The sequence below is a fragment of the Centruroides sculpturatus genome, unplaced genomic scaffold (assembly GCF_000671375.1).
Source record: "Centruroides sculpturatus isolate CEXI.00-Female unplaced genomic scaffold, Cexi_2.0 scaffold1309, whole genome shotgun sequence".
Lineage (NCBI taxonomy): Eukaryota > Metazoa > Arthropoda > Arachnida > Scorpiones > Buthidae > Centruroides > Centruroides sculpturatus.
The window spans coordinates 193,093-213,194 of NW_019385432.1; the positions used below are offsets into that span (position 1 = coordinate 193,093).

The 20,102-nt window shown below is 33.2% G+C and overlaps 1 protein-coding gene across 2 annotated transcripts in view; it reads left to right on the forward strand.

The window, feature by feature from the left end:
* LOC111638926 (E3 ubiquitin-protein ligase makorin-1-like) overlaps positions 1–20,102 on the forward strand; it is a 63,434-nt gene that overhangs the window by 32,643 nt on the left and 10,689 nt on the right. For both annotated transcript variants that reach the window (XM_023384703.1, XM_023384704.1), the window contains exon 2: positions 12,587–12,715. In XM_023384703.1, the coding sequence (XP_023240471.1) occupies positions 12,587–12,715 (129 nt within the window). The remainder of the gene's footprint in view (positions 1–12,586; positions 12,716–20,102) is intronic.

The following is a 20,102-nucleotide window of genomic DNA, read 5'->3' on the forward strand; positions in this document are numbered from 1 at the left end:
ATTCAACAAATTTAATAAAACTAAAGGATTACAAAGGAAAAAAATCTAGGCACTACAACATTGATCTAGCTTAAAATCGTTTGCAAGTGTGAAAAATACAGACTTCTAATAACTATTTCCGATCGAGAGAGAGAGCGTACATAAATTGGCTAATTACCATACCTCTTTTGCAGTGATGTCTGTCATCCGATGGTAAATTATTCATGATGGGCCGGGGAGATGTTCGGGAGGAAATGGGCACAAAGCACCAAATTAAAAGATATTCCTTCGAGACTACCATGTAGGATAAGGCACAGAACCAACAAGATTACTTTTTCAGGACAATCGCCCCTAAGATCGGGTGCACTCGTGTTATATTCCCATCAAGTGTGGGAATCTGATCAGGTGACCATTTGTTTGGTAGTGATGACACATCAAAGGTGTCATTGCTGGATGATGAAAATTAAATAAAAGAGACTAGCAGGTTTCTTATTTCTTCCAATTGTTTTTAGATTCCCCCTGTGGACTTAGTTAAATGTCAACTTTTTTACACTTTAACAATTGATTGTTTTAACATATTTTCAATATTTTTGAAGGTTGATGTGAGCAGGACTGTGGAGTCAAAGTTGAAGGAATTTCTGACCAGAAGAGTTGGAGTCGGGAAAACTGTGTCAACTTTGACTCCAGCATTTTAATTTAATTTAGTTTTTTTATTTTAATGAAAGAAAATTTATTTTATATTTATTAATTTTTTAAAATGTTTTTGTATTTTGTTATAATTCATTTATTTTAAATACAAAATGCAACAATTTAATTTATTAAATATATATCAATAGTTTTCTTTGTAGTATTTGTGTTTAGTAGTTAAATTATTTTGACCCAATTGAATTTGAATATGTTTGATTCATTCTTTTATTATCTCCACTCTAAATAAATACTCTATTTTTCTGAATGAACCAGACTAATTGATATATTTTTCTTTTCTAAACAAGGGGCTTTTCTTTTCTAAACAAGAGTATATATTTTTCTTTTCTAAACAAGGGGCTGCTGAAGTAGCTAGATCGCACACTTTTTAGTTGGACTAACTTTTCTGGAAAGGTGAAATTGAAGTGCAAAGCTGTAGAAGAAAGATATGTAGATGCAGAATTTTATCACTCCCCTTTTTTCTCTTATTAAATATTTATTAAAAATTAATTTTTTTTATACAAATAAGTATTAATGTAAGTTAAATATTAAAAATACTAACTATAAAAGTATTTGGGTAAATGCCTGGGGTTCCTTTCAGAGTTCAGGGTAGGGTACTCTGCCCCCCATAAAATGACTTGGTATTTAATTTTGCCAGAGTCAGAGTAGGCTTACTAAAATTATCAGGAGTCTGGGTCGAGTGTATTTTTACTGACTCTGCAGCCCTGGATGTGAGGGGAAGGACTTTGTTGCTTCGAATACCCTATAAACATGAATTCTTTAGTAGTTAAGTTAACATTAACCACAAATATCCTTCTTGTTTTAGCTTCATGGGAACTGGATGGAATGAAGAGAAGTTTCTTAAAATCTCCTTTTTTTTGCAAATTTATGGTAAAACAACTTTCTGAATCTCACAGAAAAATGCTGGTGACTGTGGGTTTTTGGATTACTGGCAACCCACTTGGTATGGGCAAGAATAAATTCTACTTGTGGGTTAACATTCACCACCCACATATTGTAGTACTTACTTCAAAAGTTTTCGATTACCCAAATATGCTTCAATATTGTAATACAGCAGCTACTGTGAGAATGTAAATTGAATCCACGTTTCACTAAATATGTTAAATAAATGTTCTAAAAACTGAAAAACAAGAAATAATTTCATTACCTCCGAAATCTGCTTTTATGTGCTTTTTTAGATCAGCTTCTAACTTTCTGGGCACTAGTGATTATAAAGTTTGGGCTACTTTTGAGATGGACTTTAGAATTGTTTAGGCTATAAAAATCTCGGATGTCTAGCAACCTTCTTCAGGCAGAATTTAGAAAACTCCAGAATTATCACAAAATTTTCTACTTTACTGAGTTTCTCTCTTATTTGCCATACATAATTGTATTCTATAGTTTTGTTCATTACTGAAAGCATCTAAAATCTGTTTATCTATAGCTCTGAAGCTCTCAATTTTGGCTCAAACCAAGCCATACAGAGAGCTTTATCTGAAATAAAAAGTTGATGTTATCAAGTTTCTTGAACTCAAAAATCAGCAAAAAAACAGCAGCAAAGTTCAGGATAAGTAAAACATTTTAACAACATTAGTAATTGCAAGGCAGAATGAATACCTTGAATGTTATAAAAATGGAGGCCATTCCAGAAAAGTGAGAAATACAGCAAATTTTCAGATAAATGCTGCTATTCTGAAATGGTTTCAGTGAATGCATGGCATGAATGTTCGTATGTCTGGTTCAATGCTATAGGAAGTAGCATTCACATTTGCAGAGAAGCTTCATATTCAGAACTTTAATGCATCAAATGACTTGCTCGAATATTTTAAGCAAAGACATGCCATTTCAGAGAAGGTATTGTGTGGAGAATCAAATGATATAGATGACATAACAGGATATCTATTTCAAAGCAAGGATATCTATATACAGTTTTTGATGCAGTTAATGTGTATTCTGCTACATAAAACCTCAGCTGTCAACATTAATACAAAAGTACAAAACAATGTGTCATGGGGTTTGTTTATTGGGCTGAAATTTGAAAAAAATTGTAGACCTATTAATTTTCACTGTTGTCTGTTTTTTTGTTTGTCTTTTCTTAATCTTGAGAATGGAGTTAGATAAAGAAAGATGAGACCAGATGTGGAAACCTTAGGAGCAGGAGACCCAATTAACTATATATGAACTTCTGATGCACATTGGAAGTCACATTATTTCAATTAAAAATTTTCCCCTGAAAGGTGTTAGATACATGGCTGGCACAACTATATTGTTAAAAGTATGATGTACAGAGGAGAGCTGCTACTTATTTGAGGCAGAGAGCATATATTTTAAATTAAATAAATTAAAAATATGATTAAAAATTGCAGCTTAGCATTGTGACAATGTCACAGTAAATAGTTGCTCATAATGTATGTATTCTCCATATAGTGATGATCTTTTTATAGTGGTCATTTATCTTGGTCCCAAGAGTGGTCATCTTAAGCAGGTTCCACTGTAGTTTCATTTACTTATCCTGCTTAGTCAGTCTGTTTCAGTTTTGTAAATATAATCTAGTCTATTGTATTTTTATGCTATATTTTTATACACAGATTATTACAAATAATGCAATCAAGTCCCATAGCTTAGGAATGAGTAAAGGTAGGAGGGAATTGGATGTAAGGTATTATGGCTGAACAAGTTGCATGTCTAAGAGTTGGTGTGTTGGAAGTACACATGTCTAAGAATTGGTGTGTTGGAGACTCCAAGTCCACTTGTCCAATTCCACTGATATATGGGGTCAAAAATGATGCCATTTGAAAATATTTGAAAATCTAAGCAACTTTTACTCTAGGGAAATTTTTAATGTGTTGTGCAGTTGTCAAGGTAAAGTAAACTTAATATATGGATGTCAGAAAAGTCAGGTAGGCAGGCAAGCATGTAAACAGGTACAACTGCCATTAGCCTATGTATTAACAGATTTGTACTATGACATATATGTTATCAAATTACTCCCAAAGAATTGTGGTGTGTTTAAGCAGACATCCTAAGCCACATTACAAGTTGTTTTCAGGAGGGTGGACAATACTTTGAACAGCTATCACGTTAGATGAACTAATCATACTAGTTTTTTACAAGTATTTAATAAAACTATTTTCAGTCATTTGCTGGAGTTTTTTTATTATGTTCTTGCAAATTGTGACAGGATTTATTATTCTTGTTGCAAAGGATTCAGATATTAATAATGGTAAGCTCACAAGCAGATACATATTATTGTCATACACCATAATGGTTGATTCTAATCATGAATGTATTGTGATTAGTTGTCAGCTTTAACAGCATAGAGTTAGTTGTAAAAATGTATGTTAACAATGGTGCAAAATATCAAAAATACCCCAGAATAAACAACTAAATTTTTACATACTTTCTGACAGCAACATTTTTGACCCTACATACTATTGGATTTTGATGAGACACACCTGCAGGAGTTCATAAACAGGAGGTCCTTTTACATTCACTCACCAACATTTGAAAATGTACTGTATAACCATGTGTACCTAGGAAGATCATAGTAAGGCCAAACAATCTTTTAGTCATTCTCTAGTTATGAGAATAGTTTACTTCATTTATAATCCACACAGGATTATAAATGATTATTAATTTTACAAAAAGGATTATTATTTTACAAAAAAGTAATTTGTCTTATTTTAATTGGAGATGTATTGATTTATTATATTTGCCAACTAAACTAAAAACTAGTTTAGTTTTATTCATTTCATTGCTTGCTAATAAAACAGCTTTTATGTGTATTTGTTTTCTTATTCTATATTTTTAAACTTTTATAAGATTTATATTTAAATGAATGTGTTTGACTAAATACCTTCTTTCACTGTTCTCTTAATTACTCAATATTTTCTATCATTATTTTAATCAAAGTGTTGTTTCTGTGTTTTCTCCATATTAACTTCTATTACTTTATTTTTAAGCTTTTTTTTTGAAGAAAAGGTATGCTTTATGCTAGTCTTCTAGTCACTTTTATTAGAGCATGGCAAAACTATTCTTTATTGACTTGCAAAAGAGTGACAACAGGAAGAATAAAACTAGTTTAATCTATAATAATGATAGTAATTTATTCTGGGAATCAATAGAAATTGTTTGAACTCTTCAAGTGCTTTCTTTATATAGTCCTATTGTCTGTTTTGATGGTTTTTTTTATTGCTATTTTAATAATTTAGCACCAATTGTAGTGTTCTGGTTGGTCTGTTTCTATTTGCATTTAGCTTATACTATTTTTATTCTGTTGCTTATTATATAAAACTTGGAGATCTTTTATATGTAAATAATATGAAGTTGCCAGAACATTGTATAATCAGTACTTTACAAAAAATTCACACTAATCAACATTGTTGATTTTGATTTAACATTGTTTTATGTGACTGTTTAGTAAACTAATGTTTGTAAATGTTGTACAACTGTTAAAAATGCAAACATTTTTATATTTAATTTTAATAAAACTTTGAAATTAAAAAGAAATTCTTTACATAATGATATCATAGCCAATTTTATCAACTTTTTAAAATTTTATATAGGGTGACTGGACCAGTGAATAACCATTTAAGGTGAAGATCTATAATTCAGGATTATTTTGTATGGCTACTATTTTTCCAAATTAATAACATGTAACTTATATGTTTGCTTTAAAGTACAGGATCTTTTAAAAAGAATGCTACCATTTTAAATTATTGTAATTATGTTAATTATTAGCCAGGAATCATGCATTGTACCCCAACCAATAGAGTAACTGTTTGCTTATCATCTATCGTCTGCATTCAAGCATATTTTTTTGTTTATGGCCTCTAGGAAACATTGTAAACACAAACTGTGACTCTGCAATAGAGAACACATTTTGTATTCTGTAGTTTGCAAACGAGAGAGGTTGGCGGGATTTTGGATAGACAAAACGTATATGTTTGTGTTTGCCGGTTCTTTGAAATTTTTGGTGGAAGTTTTAGTGTATGTTTCTGTGCTATTTATCGTTGGATCCAGAAGTCACCCCAAGTAATTCGATGGGCAATTTATTGATTGGGAGGGAGTAATTGGGGCTTTAACTTTCGGATATTAGGTTTAGTCTAGTGGGTTAAATTCTCGGGGGTAGCACTACGGAGTTTTATGTAAGGTGGTGTAATGTACTAGTTTTGTAAGTGGGGTGGGGGTAGGTTGATTATTAGCTGAGTTACAGATGTTTTAATTTCGCCCTATCTCTTAATATGGGATTTTCAAATTTTCGAAATTTCCGTTACAAACGAATTTTCAACAGTTATTAATGGTTCTAACCATCATCACAATGGTTTTAATGGTGGTTTAAACTTTTTCCATTGCACTTGGTCTCGGTTTATTGATTGTTTTAATTTTTCCATTGTTGCAACTGACTTTCTGGGTTTTATTGTCATAACAAACTTTTATTTTTTTTATTGCTATCAGCTTTTTTAATGCTTTTTCTAAATTTTAACATGGTTTCTGTTTACTTTAACATGTATATTTACCTATAGTATAGATTACGGTCTCACTGAAAGATATAGCATGAAGATAAGAGGAGGAGAGGGGTTTAGAAATGAGAATGAAGGAGTGGGGAAGGGAAGAGGAATAAAGGAAAGGAGAGTGGATAGAGAGGGAATGGAAGTATGAGAGTCATATGTATATTTAGTGACTGTTCGGGTTTATTTTGGCTAACTTGCTTTTGCGGTATTAGAGGATTACTGGTAAGATTAATGGTGTATCCTGGCTGGCCACTTACGGTGTTGGCCACAGTTTATATATTAGTGTAAGTTAGTTGATAAGTTTTGTGTATTTTGGGGTAGGTTTGTAGTTAAGTCTACAGATATATTGGGGTTACTATCTGGTTCAATTGATCCTGGAAGCAATAACAACATAGATGGTGGTTCAATGGTGGAGGTGTCTCTGGAACCACTTCAGGACCAGGCTCTGAAGGAAGCCTCTGTTCTATTAGAAAGGATTATGGAAATTGTCCAATGCACCAAATGTCCAAATGCCCCAAACACTAAAGATAGAGGCAAAATCCAGGATGCTGTCTCAAAACTTCATGGGTGCTTGCACCAACTCTTTGGGGTCCTGAGGGAACTTAAAATTCAAAGGATTGACTCTAGATCTACATTGATCGCACCAGCAATACAAAGCTATGCCAAGGCCATAAAGGCCCTGAGCAATTCCAGTGTTACCACAAGAAATATTACTAAAACCATCAAGGAGAAAATCAATCAGGAAGGGACAGGAGAGGAAGTTGCTTTACTACTGTACTTGCAAGAGGCGAGGGAGGGTATCTCCATGGACATGAAGGAGATCACTTGGATACTGAAAGAAAAAATGGAGCCAAACAAACTGGGTATAGGGGTCTGCTCTATTAGAGGGGTGAGTGGCAATGAGGTATGTATAAAGTTGCCTCATGCAAGGACGAGGACAAATTAAAGAGTGCCGTTGAGGAAATTCCAGAACTGGCAACCAAAGTCAGGAGAGGGAAGATGTCCAAAAGTCATACTGATCAATGTGCCAAATTACATTGAGGAGGAAACTATTACAAAAATACTTTACAAGCAAAACCAGATTTGGCCAGAAACAAGTTTAGGTGATTTTCAACAAAAGTGTAAACTCATCACAATCCTTAGAAAGGGTAATGTTAGAGATGGTTGTAGGCATGTGATATTGAGTGTGACTCTTATCAGGAAAATTCTGGTTTCGAATAAACATGTAGCTCTGGCCTGGAGCAACGTCAAGGTTGATGACTTTGTTCACATAGATGTTTTAAGTGCAGTGGCTACAACCATTTTGCACAGGTGTGTTGGAATCCACAGCAGTGTAGCCACTGCACGGGTGAACACTGCTACACTGAATGCAAAAACAAAGACAAGGGACCATCATGTGTGAATTGCCAAGAGGCTAATAAAATCTTGCGAGGTGGTAAGAGGAACAATACAAGTCACAACGCCTTTCAGGCAAGGTGCCCGGTTTTACTGAAAATAAAAACAGCTGTAATCATTCAAACAAATAGCAGTCCAAATACTGACCTCTACCACACGATAATCCTGCAGTCATCATCAGTTTAATCAACAATTGTACTTCAGCCATAACCTTACTATACTTCAAATCAACTTGCAAAAGTGCAAGGCTTCTACGTCACAGTTACTAAATGAAATCCAGCAGAAGAAAATTGATATTGTTACAATGCAAGAGCCATGTACCACTCGAGATAAACCAGCACTTCTGGAGAATTATAAAGTCATTTAACCCCAACATCCAGGTCAAACCTTAACTACTGTGGTCATAGCAAATTGCCACATTAACACCCAATTTATACCAAATTATAGCAACCATACCATTGAAATTGAGGTTGGGGACTTTCATTGTTACATTATCTCTATTTTCTCCCTTCCGAGAATATCCAGCCTCCCTTGGATAACCGTGCTGAGACAATTAGGCAAATTCCACAGACAAACATATTTATAGCTGGGGACTTTAATGCTAAGTCTCCCATCTGGTTTGCTTCCAGGGAGGACCTCAGAGGCCAGGCTATATGGGAGTTTTTGGAAGAACAGCGACTATACTCGTTGAACACCAGTGACCTCCCTACATACTTTCCGACAACTGGGAAAAGCTGGATTGATGTTTAACTCTCCAGCAGCTCCCTCTTAGGTGACATTGGCACTTGTTACACCATCAACCAGGTCACAGGGAGTGACCACCATAACATCAGAGCAGAAATTGCACATACTATCCAGCCTGCTAATATGACTGAGAAAAAGTGAACAAAGTGGAAACTATACAGACACATCATCCAAGAAACCTGGAAACCATGACCATTCATTGGACTGAAAATCAAGGAAGACTTAGACATACCAATAGAACTTAATGATGCCCTACATCAGGTCTACACAAGAGCAACCACTGTTAAAGACCATAATAGTGAAGTTCCATGGTGGAATCTTGAGTTACAAAAAATGAGATAGAATGAGGAAAAAGAAAAGGGCCCATTGGAAAACTTCAGATTCTACACGGAGGGAGGCCCTTCGCAAGGAGTATAGTAGAGAACAGAAAAAGTATAAGACACTCATCAATAACAGCAGAACCAATTCATTCATGGAAGGAGTTCTGCAAAATTAGTGGCAACCAAAATCCATGGAGTAAACCCTTTAAAGTGGTTTTCAATAAGTATAAGCATTCCCAGGTGCCAACCGCAGTAAGAAATAGGGGACGGAAACTTTACAAAGCCAATTACAGAGACTTAAGATTATCTATTGTCTGAGCTCTTTCCTACAGACCAGACAGAAACAGACAATCACTATCACATAACCATGAGGGGGAAGTGCCCACTATCTCTGAAGACAGAATTGGACACTAGCCTTCAGTCCTAGCAAAATAGCTATACTTTTCAAGGAAATTAAATGAGGGAAGGCCCCAGCCCGGATGGCATAACAGGCAACACAGCTAAGCATGCATTTACAGCTATACTATCATCTATGGTTGTTATCTACAATAAATGTCTAGAACTGCAATATTTACCAAAACATGGAAGCGTGCAGAGATAAAACTTATATCTAAAACACAGTCAGGGCAGCTTTCAACATTAAAAGATTACCATCCTATCTCGCTGTTGCCAATACTTGGCAAAATTCTGGATGCTCTACTTTCGGTAAGGCTGGAATTTGTAATGGAAAAATCAGGTTTTCTACATTACAACCAACATGGTTTCTGCAAACACAGGAGCACCATAACCACTCTACAACAGATGCTGGGTATCATTGACAATGCAAAAACCAATAACAAACACATGCTGGCTATGGCAATTGACTTTTGAGAGGCCTTTGACCATGCATGGTGACCATGCATGGCCTTTGACCATGCATTAATTTCTTCATGGCTGTGGAAGAAATTAAATGCCCAAGGAATCTATATGGGCTTTATAGAAGCTTCCTATCAGTAAGGAAAACCAGCATTACAACTGGAACCAGCAGCAGCATCATCATCAAAAACATAAACAGAAGGTGCCCACAAGGGTCAAGGTCAGGGCCAATCTTGTGACATTGTACAATGATATTTTCAAACTGCAAGACACCTCTTTGAGAGATACCACAATAGATATCCTTGGATTTGCAGACGACACACTAGTTCTTATGGCACATAAAAATCAAGAAGTTCTGCAGGTTCAAATGAATAGACTTCTCAGTAAGATAAACCAATGGCTGAAAAGAAAAAAACTACTTATAAATCCTGCAAAATGTGCCTGTATCACATTTCCATGACTTTACCCTCTGATTAATAGGCCTTCCATCAAACTTTCTGGCCAACATATAAAATACAGCACAATCGTTAAATACCTGGGAATAAACATTGATGAAATGTTAACCCGGAAGTTACATGTCGAACATGTCCACAGCAATGCCATCACCCTTGCACATTCCCTCAGGTGCATTTCTTAGAATGCATGGGGGATCAATTCTAACACTAGCCCGGACTATTTACCAGTGTGCTATCGAGTCAGCAGTTTCATACGGGGCAGAGGTCTGGTGAAAAGTGGCTACTAAGCAGAATATCAAGAGGAAACTTTTATCAATACAATGCATGAGCCTTATCCCTATTGTGAAGGCCTACCAGACAAGCCCTACAAATACTTTACAGGTAATTATAAACATACTGCCTCTTGACTTACACGTCTTAAAAATTCACTGGAAACATCAACTTCTCAGAAAACTAGCTGATGGTTTGCAGACTTCCAACCACCATCCGTTAACCTGTCCCGTGTTGTTCCTGAATACAGTCGACCCCCCTATAATTACGGTCTCTATAATTACAATTCCTATAAAACTGCGAAAAAATTGCGACGGTATCCGTAAAAACCCGTAAAAAAACTCCTATAATTACGTAAAACGTCATCGGGCAGCCAAACTACTTTTATCCGTAGCGCCACGCTACGGAGAGATTACTATCGTCTGTGCAGTATTATATATAAATTAGGTACTGTACATATAATTATATATTAATTATATATAAATTAGGTACTGTATATATAAATATATATTAACTTAATTTATTGTAACTTTATTATAATTATATATATTTTTTCCGCTGCGTGGCATTACACTACGGAGATTTTATGCTAACTATTGTCTGTACAGTATGTAAATTAGCTATCGTAAGTCTAATACAGTACTGTAATTTTATACATTTCTTGTGAAAGAAACATTTCTTATTCAACGGCGATAAAAATTATTTCTATTAATGATGTGTCCAAACTTCAGCGAATTTTTCGCAGAAAAATAACTTATCAGAAAACTTTCGTCATTGCTAATGCTTGTTTTCGTCGCGGAGCGTCTCTCTGCGACGAAAACAAGCATTAGCAATTGCGGTGCACACTCGGTAAGTAATCCTACAATTTTTTGTTTATAGCGTAGTTTATACGGATTATTTCCACAAAAAATATGTGTATTTTGGAAATGTTGAGTCGGATTAGTCTAGAATCGATTAATTTTATGGAAGAAAACCTTTCAAACAGCTGTAGTCCGTAAACTTGACACGTGTCGGGCTATGATTGGAAGGACTCGTAAGAAATCGGTTTCCTAAAAAATGGAATGTATCTATGATCTTATAGGGGGGTTGACTGTATTTTCGTGTTGACCTCATATGATCTGCCCGGTTGACCCTGAACATATCGGAATTTTTTTGATACTAGATGTTGCTGTGTCATAATTTTTATATTAAAATGAACTTTGGAAATATAATTTTTTTGTTTTTATATTTATTAATATATCTATTTTGTTTATGAAAAATAAAAAAAATTTTTAATGCCATGATTATTATTTAAAAAAAATTTTCGTTAGGCTTAACATCAACAAAAATTAAACATGGTGGCTACACACAATGGAGAAAAATTTCAACATGGGATAGGTTAATGAGTGACCTTATCAAGGACATTCAACAATATGGCCTTGACACAGCACAGAGGAGCAACATCGTACAACCAACAAAGCCATGCCCAGAAATTAAGGAGAGTTGGGAAGATTACAACAGTGGATATAAAATCTTCACCAATGGGTCAAAGTCAACAGAAGGTGTAGGATGTGCTGTGGTGGTGTTTAATAAGTGCGACAGGTCTATCTTCCAAGCTAATTACAAACTCAAAGAACATTGCTCATATAACCAGGTGGAGAGCCTGGCCATTCTCAGGGCTCTGCATTACATAAAAGACAACCCAAGACTACACAATAAGACAATCAATATATTCAGTGACAGCAAAACAACACTTGCTCAGTTCAAATGGTCACAAACAAGACTGTATATTGTTCAAGAATCCATCAATCTTCATGAAACACTCCAAAGAAAAGGAGCGACAAATTATTATTTTTAAATCAATAGTAGATATGTAGTTCATAACATTGAGCTCAATTGAATTGTGTCCGCTATCTTAAAGAACAATGTTCTGCAGCATGGAAGTTTGTTCAGTGCCCACTACAGAACGTAGGCCCATTGTATGGATGAGCACAAGCATGAGATTCTTTGCTGTGGGTGTTCACTGCATCCATATCTTGTGTTAGCCTCTTCTTATGTAATTAGTACAGAAGTACACAAAATATTTTAAGATAAAATCAAAAATTATTCTATATAAATTTACCAAAAAGTTAATTTAACATACTTTAAATTAAGATCAGAATTTTTTAATATTTTCAATCATTTCTATTTTACTTCAATCTCTTTCTATCTTACATTTCTTTGAGAAATTATCTTTTATTTACTAATGCCACAGTTGATTAAACAATTTGGCATAAATTAAAATATTCTATTATTTCAGATCATCTTATACAACTTTATTTATTATTTTTATGCATTAATTTTAAGACTATTTTATTATTTTAATTTTTGTTTTTTGCTTTTTTTAATATAGTTATTATGTTTCTGGGATATGCCGAGAAGGAACACGTTGTAAATTCTCACATGACCGAGAAAATGCTACTTTAGATCCAGTCTGTCGTTACTACCTTCAAGGTCGATGTACATATGGTGATCACTGCAGGTATATAACTTTTAAATTTTGAAAAGAATATTATTTGTAGGTGGTATGTTCAAAAAGTTTTACAGAAAAGATTTTTATCACTACTTTTATTGATTCTGTACACATTCAGACAACATTACCCTCCTTCAGCATATTTATCTTCAAATATTATCTTGCATGTATTCATCTTCTACAGTAACACATTTCACCCACCGATTGTACAGTTTTTGAAAACATTTTGGAACTCCTCATTTGTGACTGTGTGAATTACACTTTTTGCAGTGGCAGTCACTTCATCTGTGTTGACAAATTTTCAGCCTTTCTTGTGTGTTTTCATATGGGGAAAGAGGTGAACCTTCTAAACTGCTGATAACATTTATAGAGTTTGTTTGAGATGTTTTCTTCCAAAGGACACACAATTTGATGTTTATTTTTTATTCAGGACTGGATAGTGTTACGTTAAATCATACTTCAAAATCTCATTATCACCATGTCACAAAATGCCTACATAGTGAACTGCATAGTGAAATTGTGAACTGATTGTGCTGCGACTCAGTACGAAGTTGCCATGTATTTAAAAAAAAAAACTGAGTTATTCTCATTTTATCTACACTCATTACAGATATTTTCTGCAAACTTTTTGAATGTACCACGTATAATAATACTCTATTAATTTGAGGTGTACAGGAAGAAAAATAATTGTAAATTTTAAATTATATTTGCCAAAATTATTAATATTTATCACAATAACACAAAAAGTTTTGAGCTCTTCGAAGTGCTTTATGATAGATTCTTTGTCTATTATGCTGATGCTTATATTGCTATTTATTTTTCTATTATACAAATGCAAATTTCAATTCTACAAACTAATATTTTGTAAAATACAGCTGCCCCTTGATAGTCCGACGTTTTGTAATCCGACATGCTCAGTAGTCCGACACACCTCCCATCAATGTACCTGTTCCCGTTATGTGTCTGCTTTGCACAGAAGCATGTCATGACATGAATCTCCTCACCCAATTCTTACACGATGACACACATTTCATGTGTTTTCTGCAAGCAGTTCTGTTCGAACAGTTGGAGTAGGGAATATTGTAGGCTACTGCTAGCAAAACAATGCCAAATAAGTAATCACTTTCGGTAATCCGGACACTTTTGGTAATCCGACACCCCTTTGGTCCCATACCTTTCGGATTATCGAGGGACAGTTGTACATATATTTTGATGTAAAGACATCTTCAATACTGTAGAAAACTTCAATACTAGAGTTGTAAATTTGATGGATTTACAACTTATTTAACATGCTTTAAAACATAAGAAAATACAGAGAATCATTATCTTTATTGTTTCTACATCATTGGATATAATTTTTTTTATGTTTATATCAAAAAAACTTACTTATGTGAACTTGTTATATTTGTAACTGTGATTTATAACACATTCTTGTGTAAAGCTGTTAACAAATCACTTATTTTATTAAAATATTTTCAAAACTACAGTTCTGTATTTAGTATATACTTTTTCAAGTAGTGAATGCTGGTGTATAGTTTAACTGTAGCATGAAGCTACAGGACAAGATGTCCAGAAAGTTACTGTGCAGTGAGAAATTTGTAGTGGCATTAATGTTATACATGTGACATTAAATATGAGACTTGTGGTCTTTATGAGACTATGTGGTCTTTGAATCTAATGTACGTTCTCTCTATATGCTGAGTCAATTCTTTTGATTGTTACTATTGTTTTATTTCAGTCTCTTCCCAGCTGTCATTATTGTCATTTGGAGGTGTTTAGTGTTATGTTTTATTTGACTTCGAATCCACAGGATTTTACAGTTACTAGGAATTTACAATGTCAAGTAAATGACATTGTACTATAACCACCATGGGCAAGTGCGGCTCTTTTTGAGTTACATGTGGCTCTTGCTGAAAGTGTTAATTTCTGCTTTTTATTATTATTTTTACAATTTTATTTCCACAATTTTGTGAAAATATTTTTTATTAAAAAAATTCAATATTTGTTTTATATAATATTTATATTATATAATAAAATTGCAGTACAGAACTGCATTACAGAATAAAAAAGCAAAGAACTGCAGCTCCCATGCATTTTGCAAAACCTACATTTCGGCTCCCACTGACCTCTTGCTTGCCCACCCCTGTACTATAACAATGGCAAATAAAGAGGAAATAATTAATTTGTTGATATAAGAGGCAACTAGAGAAGTCAGTTATCAAAAATAGTTGTTGTTATTTCAAAAGTAGGTTATAGTAGTGTTTTTGTGAACAATATTTTTTATTTATGCAATTATTTAAATTTTTTGTAATCTGTTTTGTCATAAATTAATTTATGTAAATTTGTTTAATTTTTTATGCTCTGAGGACATTAAGAATATTCCCTTGCCATTCATATTGTGGGTTTGGATAAATTCACAATGAGAGCACTGGATATTGAGAAATTGAGCCTGACAAGTCAATTCTGTCTTTGAAAAATTCCAGAGGTTTCTAATTCAAACTCAAACTTGAGTCTCCCAGAGTAATAGGCCAATGTCTTTACCATCATTGCCATTCAGCTGTCAAACCATAAGTCAATTTAGATAATTCAAAGTTCTGTTTGTTATGTCTTGATGTATGGGTGAATGTGGTACACACTGAATAATGAAAAACTTTCATAATTTAGCAACAACCTTTTTTGTTGAAGGGTCAGAACACAATTGATCTCAAATGTGGGTGACCTTGCAGAGTGAGAGAGGGGAACACAACTATGCTAATGGAATTGTAATTAGGGAGGGGTGAGCACCTGTGTTAATGGTTAGTGGAGAGGAAGAAACACTCTCCTCTCATTTACAATTTCTTTGGTAGAACTAAAGAGCAATAAAGAATACCTATCAATTTGGTAGTTGTGATTATATATCTTTATACTGCATGAGATCAGTCTTACAATAGTGTTGCGGTTGAATTTGTTATATTTAGTTAGTTCTTCTTGAGATTGCTACGAATTTTACATAGTTTTTAAATTTTATTTGTTTGTTTACATTGAGCCAAATTTAGGAAGTATTTTATTATGCAGTAAAAATACATTAAAATTATTGTACATTGAATAATTTTTTAAATTCAGTAATTCGCATTTGCAGGGTGTATATCAATTCTGTCAGTTATTCAATAATTCAAAAAAGTAGAATTTTAATTTTATTTATTCTGATTGATTTTCTACATTTATAGATTTAATTAAAGACATTAATTAAAAAGTTTAATTAGATATAATTAAAATATATACTTTATATTAGCATGATCTGTTTAATTTTTACCATTACTTTTGTTTTTATGTGAATGTTGTTAATTGATTTTATATACTAATTTTAATGAAATATAATACTGAATGACTTCATAAAGAATAAGTTTTAAAGTGATGAAAGAAATGCATATTTGTTTATTTATACATAAGAAAATGCCTTAGAATTTTAAGTATGAGGGTTGATAAAAAAAAAGAAAGAAAAAAGTGCTATAATAGCTATAAATCAAATACATGATAGAGCAGTTAGGTAAATTTTTACCTAAAAGTTAATTAGATGGAATGGAATGGGACACCCTTCATCAGCAACGAAAAAAGTTCAAAGTGACACTGTCTTTTGAGAAAGTCTGGTTACTATTTTCTGGGATTCTTTGGATATTATCCGCATGACTTCTTGGAATCAGGACACACAATCACTGCTGATTAATATTGTGACACCCTTAGAAAATTGCATGAAGCCATCCAGCTAAAATGCCCAGGTTTGTCGAGTGAATGAATTAATCTCCTGCATGATAATGTTATAGCTCACACTGCTCTTCACATACAGAAATTGCTTTAAAAATTCAAGTGGTCACTGTGGAGACATTTACAGTACAGATCTGGCTTCCAGTGATTTTCCTGTTTCTTCTCCTCAAAGAACATTTATCTTGTACCTGATTCCATTGTGATAATGATGTGAAAGCAGCTACAAAAATATTGCTGCAACAGCAAAGACATGATATTTTTTCAACTGGGAATGGAAATCTGGTCATATGTTCAGAAATATCTGAATTGACAGGTGATTAAATCAAAGGAATAGTTTATATACATGTAAATAACATCTTATATTCATTTGTTATCTGAAACATGTTTTTTTATAATCGAGTATGTAATCTTTTTTTTACTAACCCTCATAATTACTTTCTCTGTTTTACAATAAAACAAGACAATAACCACAAAAAGCAAAACATAAGGTTTTTGTTTAACATTAATTTAAAATGAGAAAAACCAGATGAAGTCAGTCTTTCTTAAAGAAACAATGACTTTGTTAATGGAATGAGGATATACTAAATGGAAGTATTGCATATATAAACATGAGGCATTGCATGTGGATTAAGTAGAATTTAAATAAAGACACTATCTGGAGGTGGAAGCACATTAAATATACTTAAAGTACAATTAGAAATTTTTAACTCTTGTGAAAATCTAATTAGAATTTTGTAACTTTAGGAAATTTGGTATAGGACAGGCTAGATCATTTATTTATTAAAGATAAAATTTATTTAGAGTTTTTAATATTTTTTTACAGTAGAAGAGATGCGGTAGAGTAAACAGGAAGGCAATAGTTGACTAAAGATGAAAAGTTTACAAAAAAAATGTACAAAGAATGTTTAGAAGAGAGAGTTTTATAGTGCTGTTACATAAAGCCAGTTCTTTGACTACTTTAGCAATTTGTAAATTAGAAGTGAGTTTGAGACATGAATAAAAAAATTAAAGATAATAGAAAGTTACTTAATAATTGTTGTTGTTATTATTGATGGTTACTAGATGCATGAACTATGAAATAAGTTCTTTATCTATAAAATTAATATTTTGGAATTTTGGAGGCATTTTATATTTTATTTATGTTAGTATTCACAGTGTACTGTACATTGTAGAAATCTTTAGTAACAAAATAAAAATAATTTTACAATGTGTCTGATACTAGCATACATGAACAGAACTGGGGCACATGCTAGGTTTTAGTTGAACTGCAGTCTTTGGTGGTTGCATACAGCCAACATATTTATGTTTCGAGTTCTATGTCTATCAGATATCTGCAGTTTCTCACATGGTCAGAAGTCTTATTGGTGGTTTGGTATTGCTGGCATCTCCAGTGCTGGAGTTGTACTTTTTCCTCTGTTCTTGGTGATTTTTTCTTGTGGATATAGGAGTACCTTTACTCTATCATTCATAGGGCTTGCCTCATTTGCTTAGTTGTTCTTAAGCTTGACTATCTCATTTGAAATTCTCAGTAAGTCTTGTCTATTTTGTTTGAGCATCACTCTGTTGTCTGTTATTGTCTTATACACAGATCCAGACTTGGACAATGTAATTTTATTTTGTTTTCTTGTTTCATGTCATTATGCAATCCTGATTAAGCTGATATTCATCATAAAGAACATGCAAATTAAACTTAAAAAGTGAAAAGATGAGAATAAACTGTATATTATCAGCTTGCATATCATCACCATTTGCATAAATATCATTAGCATATATATATTTTACCACCTAGTGTACTGGTGGTTATGGAGTATGTTGGTACTCAGCTGGCTTAAAGCCTGCAACTTCGTAAGAAAAAAAATGTGTGCAGCCCACTAGAAGCCTATCAGGTTTTCTTGTGCTCTCTTTTCCAGAAAAGGTTGGTCATCACTGATTTTATATTACCTTTATTGTGAGGTTATCATTATTTTTACTATTACTGATGTTGAGTGACACTTAAATCTTTGACACACCTCAGATGACATGTGATTTTGGATAGAGATTGACTATGCTCAGCTGCTGCTGAAAAAGAGGTTCATTTTTAAATGCATTCATTTAACTTGCTTAATCTTGTCCTTAAATTTTGCAACTCGAATTTCATTCACTTCTAATTGAGATAGAGGGCAATCTAAGTCTGATGACTATGCATTTTATGATGATTTAAAGAGTGGCCCATTTTGAAACCTTATAAACATAATCGAATCTAGAATTTAATCGTGTGTGTGTGTAAATTCACTGTAATGATTTATATGGTGGAGGAGGTCATCCCACTATCTTCCACTCTGTCTTGAAAACATGATCAATAAAAGCATTTTTAAAATTTTGTAAAATATATTAAAATTATTTCAGTTTGTATTTACATGCTGCAGCAACTATGTTTCCATCTCTCAGACAGTGAGACAATTGAACATTGGGTACCTTAAAATTATCACACAGTTGGAGTCAGATGTCTGAAGGCATTTTGATGATCATCAAATATTCATTTTGGATAGGTCTCTTCTCTCTAGTTTTTTGGCTCATATCAGTTAACTCATTTGTCAGAACTCTCTATTTGAACAACTTGTCTATTCATTTTTTTCATTGGTGCATTCAGTTAGCTAGACTGCAATCAGGTTCCATTCAGTCCCAAATGAAATTGATAACTCTTGGTATTCAGATGGTAAATTAATCTCTATACTAGAATATACCAGTAGATTTCCACTTCTACAAACTGATTAGTTCTTGGAAAAGTCATTATTAAAAATGCGTTTTAGTAAACTGAACTCTAATTTTCCATACTTAAGATCTTTAGTGTCATAAACTGAGATTTATTTCTGGAAATGTAGTTGAACTTACAAAATTACTGCATCAAAATAGTTAATCAGAAAATTGCACTTAAATGTCGCGTTATATAAAAATTATTATACAAAATTTAAATCTGTGTTGTAAAGTGGACAGTTGTAAAGGTTCGTTGTACGAGTGACATAAAATAGATATTTTTGCTATCTCAATATTATTACAAGGTTATTGTAGTAAATCATAATCAACTCAAAAATTGATAATGTAAGGCAGTGGTTCCCAATTAGTTTTTCCTACGTACCATTTCAATAAAGAGCTAAAACTCGCGTACCCCTTATAGCAGAAATCCATACTAATATTATAAATTCGAAGGCAATTCTGGCTGTCTGTTACCTTTTCACGTCTAAACTGCTAAACAGGTTTTAATAAAATTTGGCACAGATAGCTTACATGTTGGAGATGGACATAGGCTACATTTTACTGTGAGAAAATATCTTACTTCCATAAGAAAATTCGATATAATGCGGCTGAAGCTGTGGGTAGACAGCTAGTATTAAATAGAATAAGTTTTTTTTTTACATTTATTACCTTTAAAATACAATTCTAATAATAATGAAAATAACATAAGGTTATTTAATTTTAATGCGACAAATATGCACGATTTTCTTTGTCCGACTTTGTAAAATATGGTTGCTTTTTGGCCAGCTTCAGTTTCGAGTCATCTTCGAGTCGAAGTCGATGACGATGTTTAGTTTTCATGTTTGTCTCGGCCGAAAATCCGTTCTCGCAGAGGTATGTTGTGCAAAATGGTAGTAAATATTTTATTGCCACTTCGCTGACA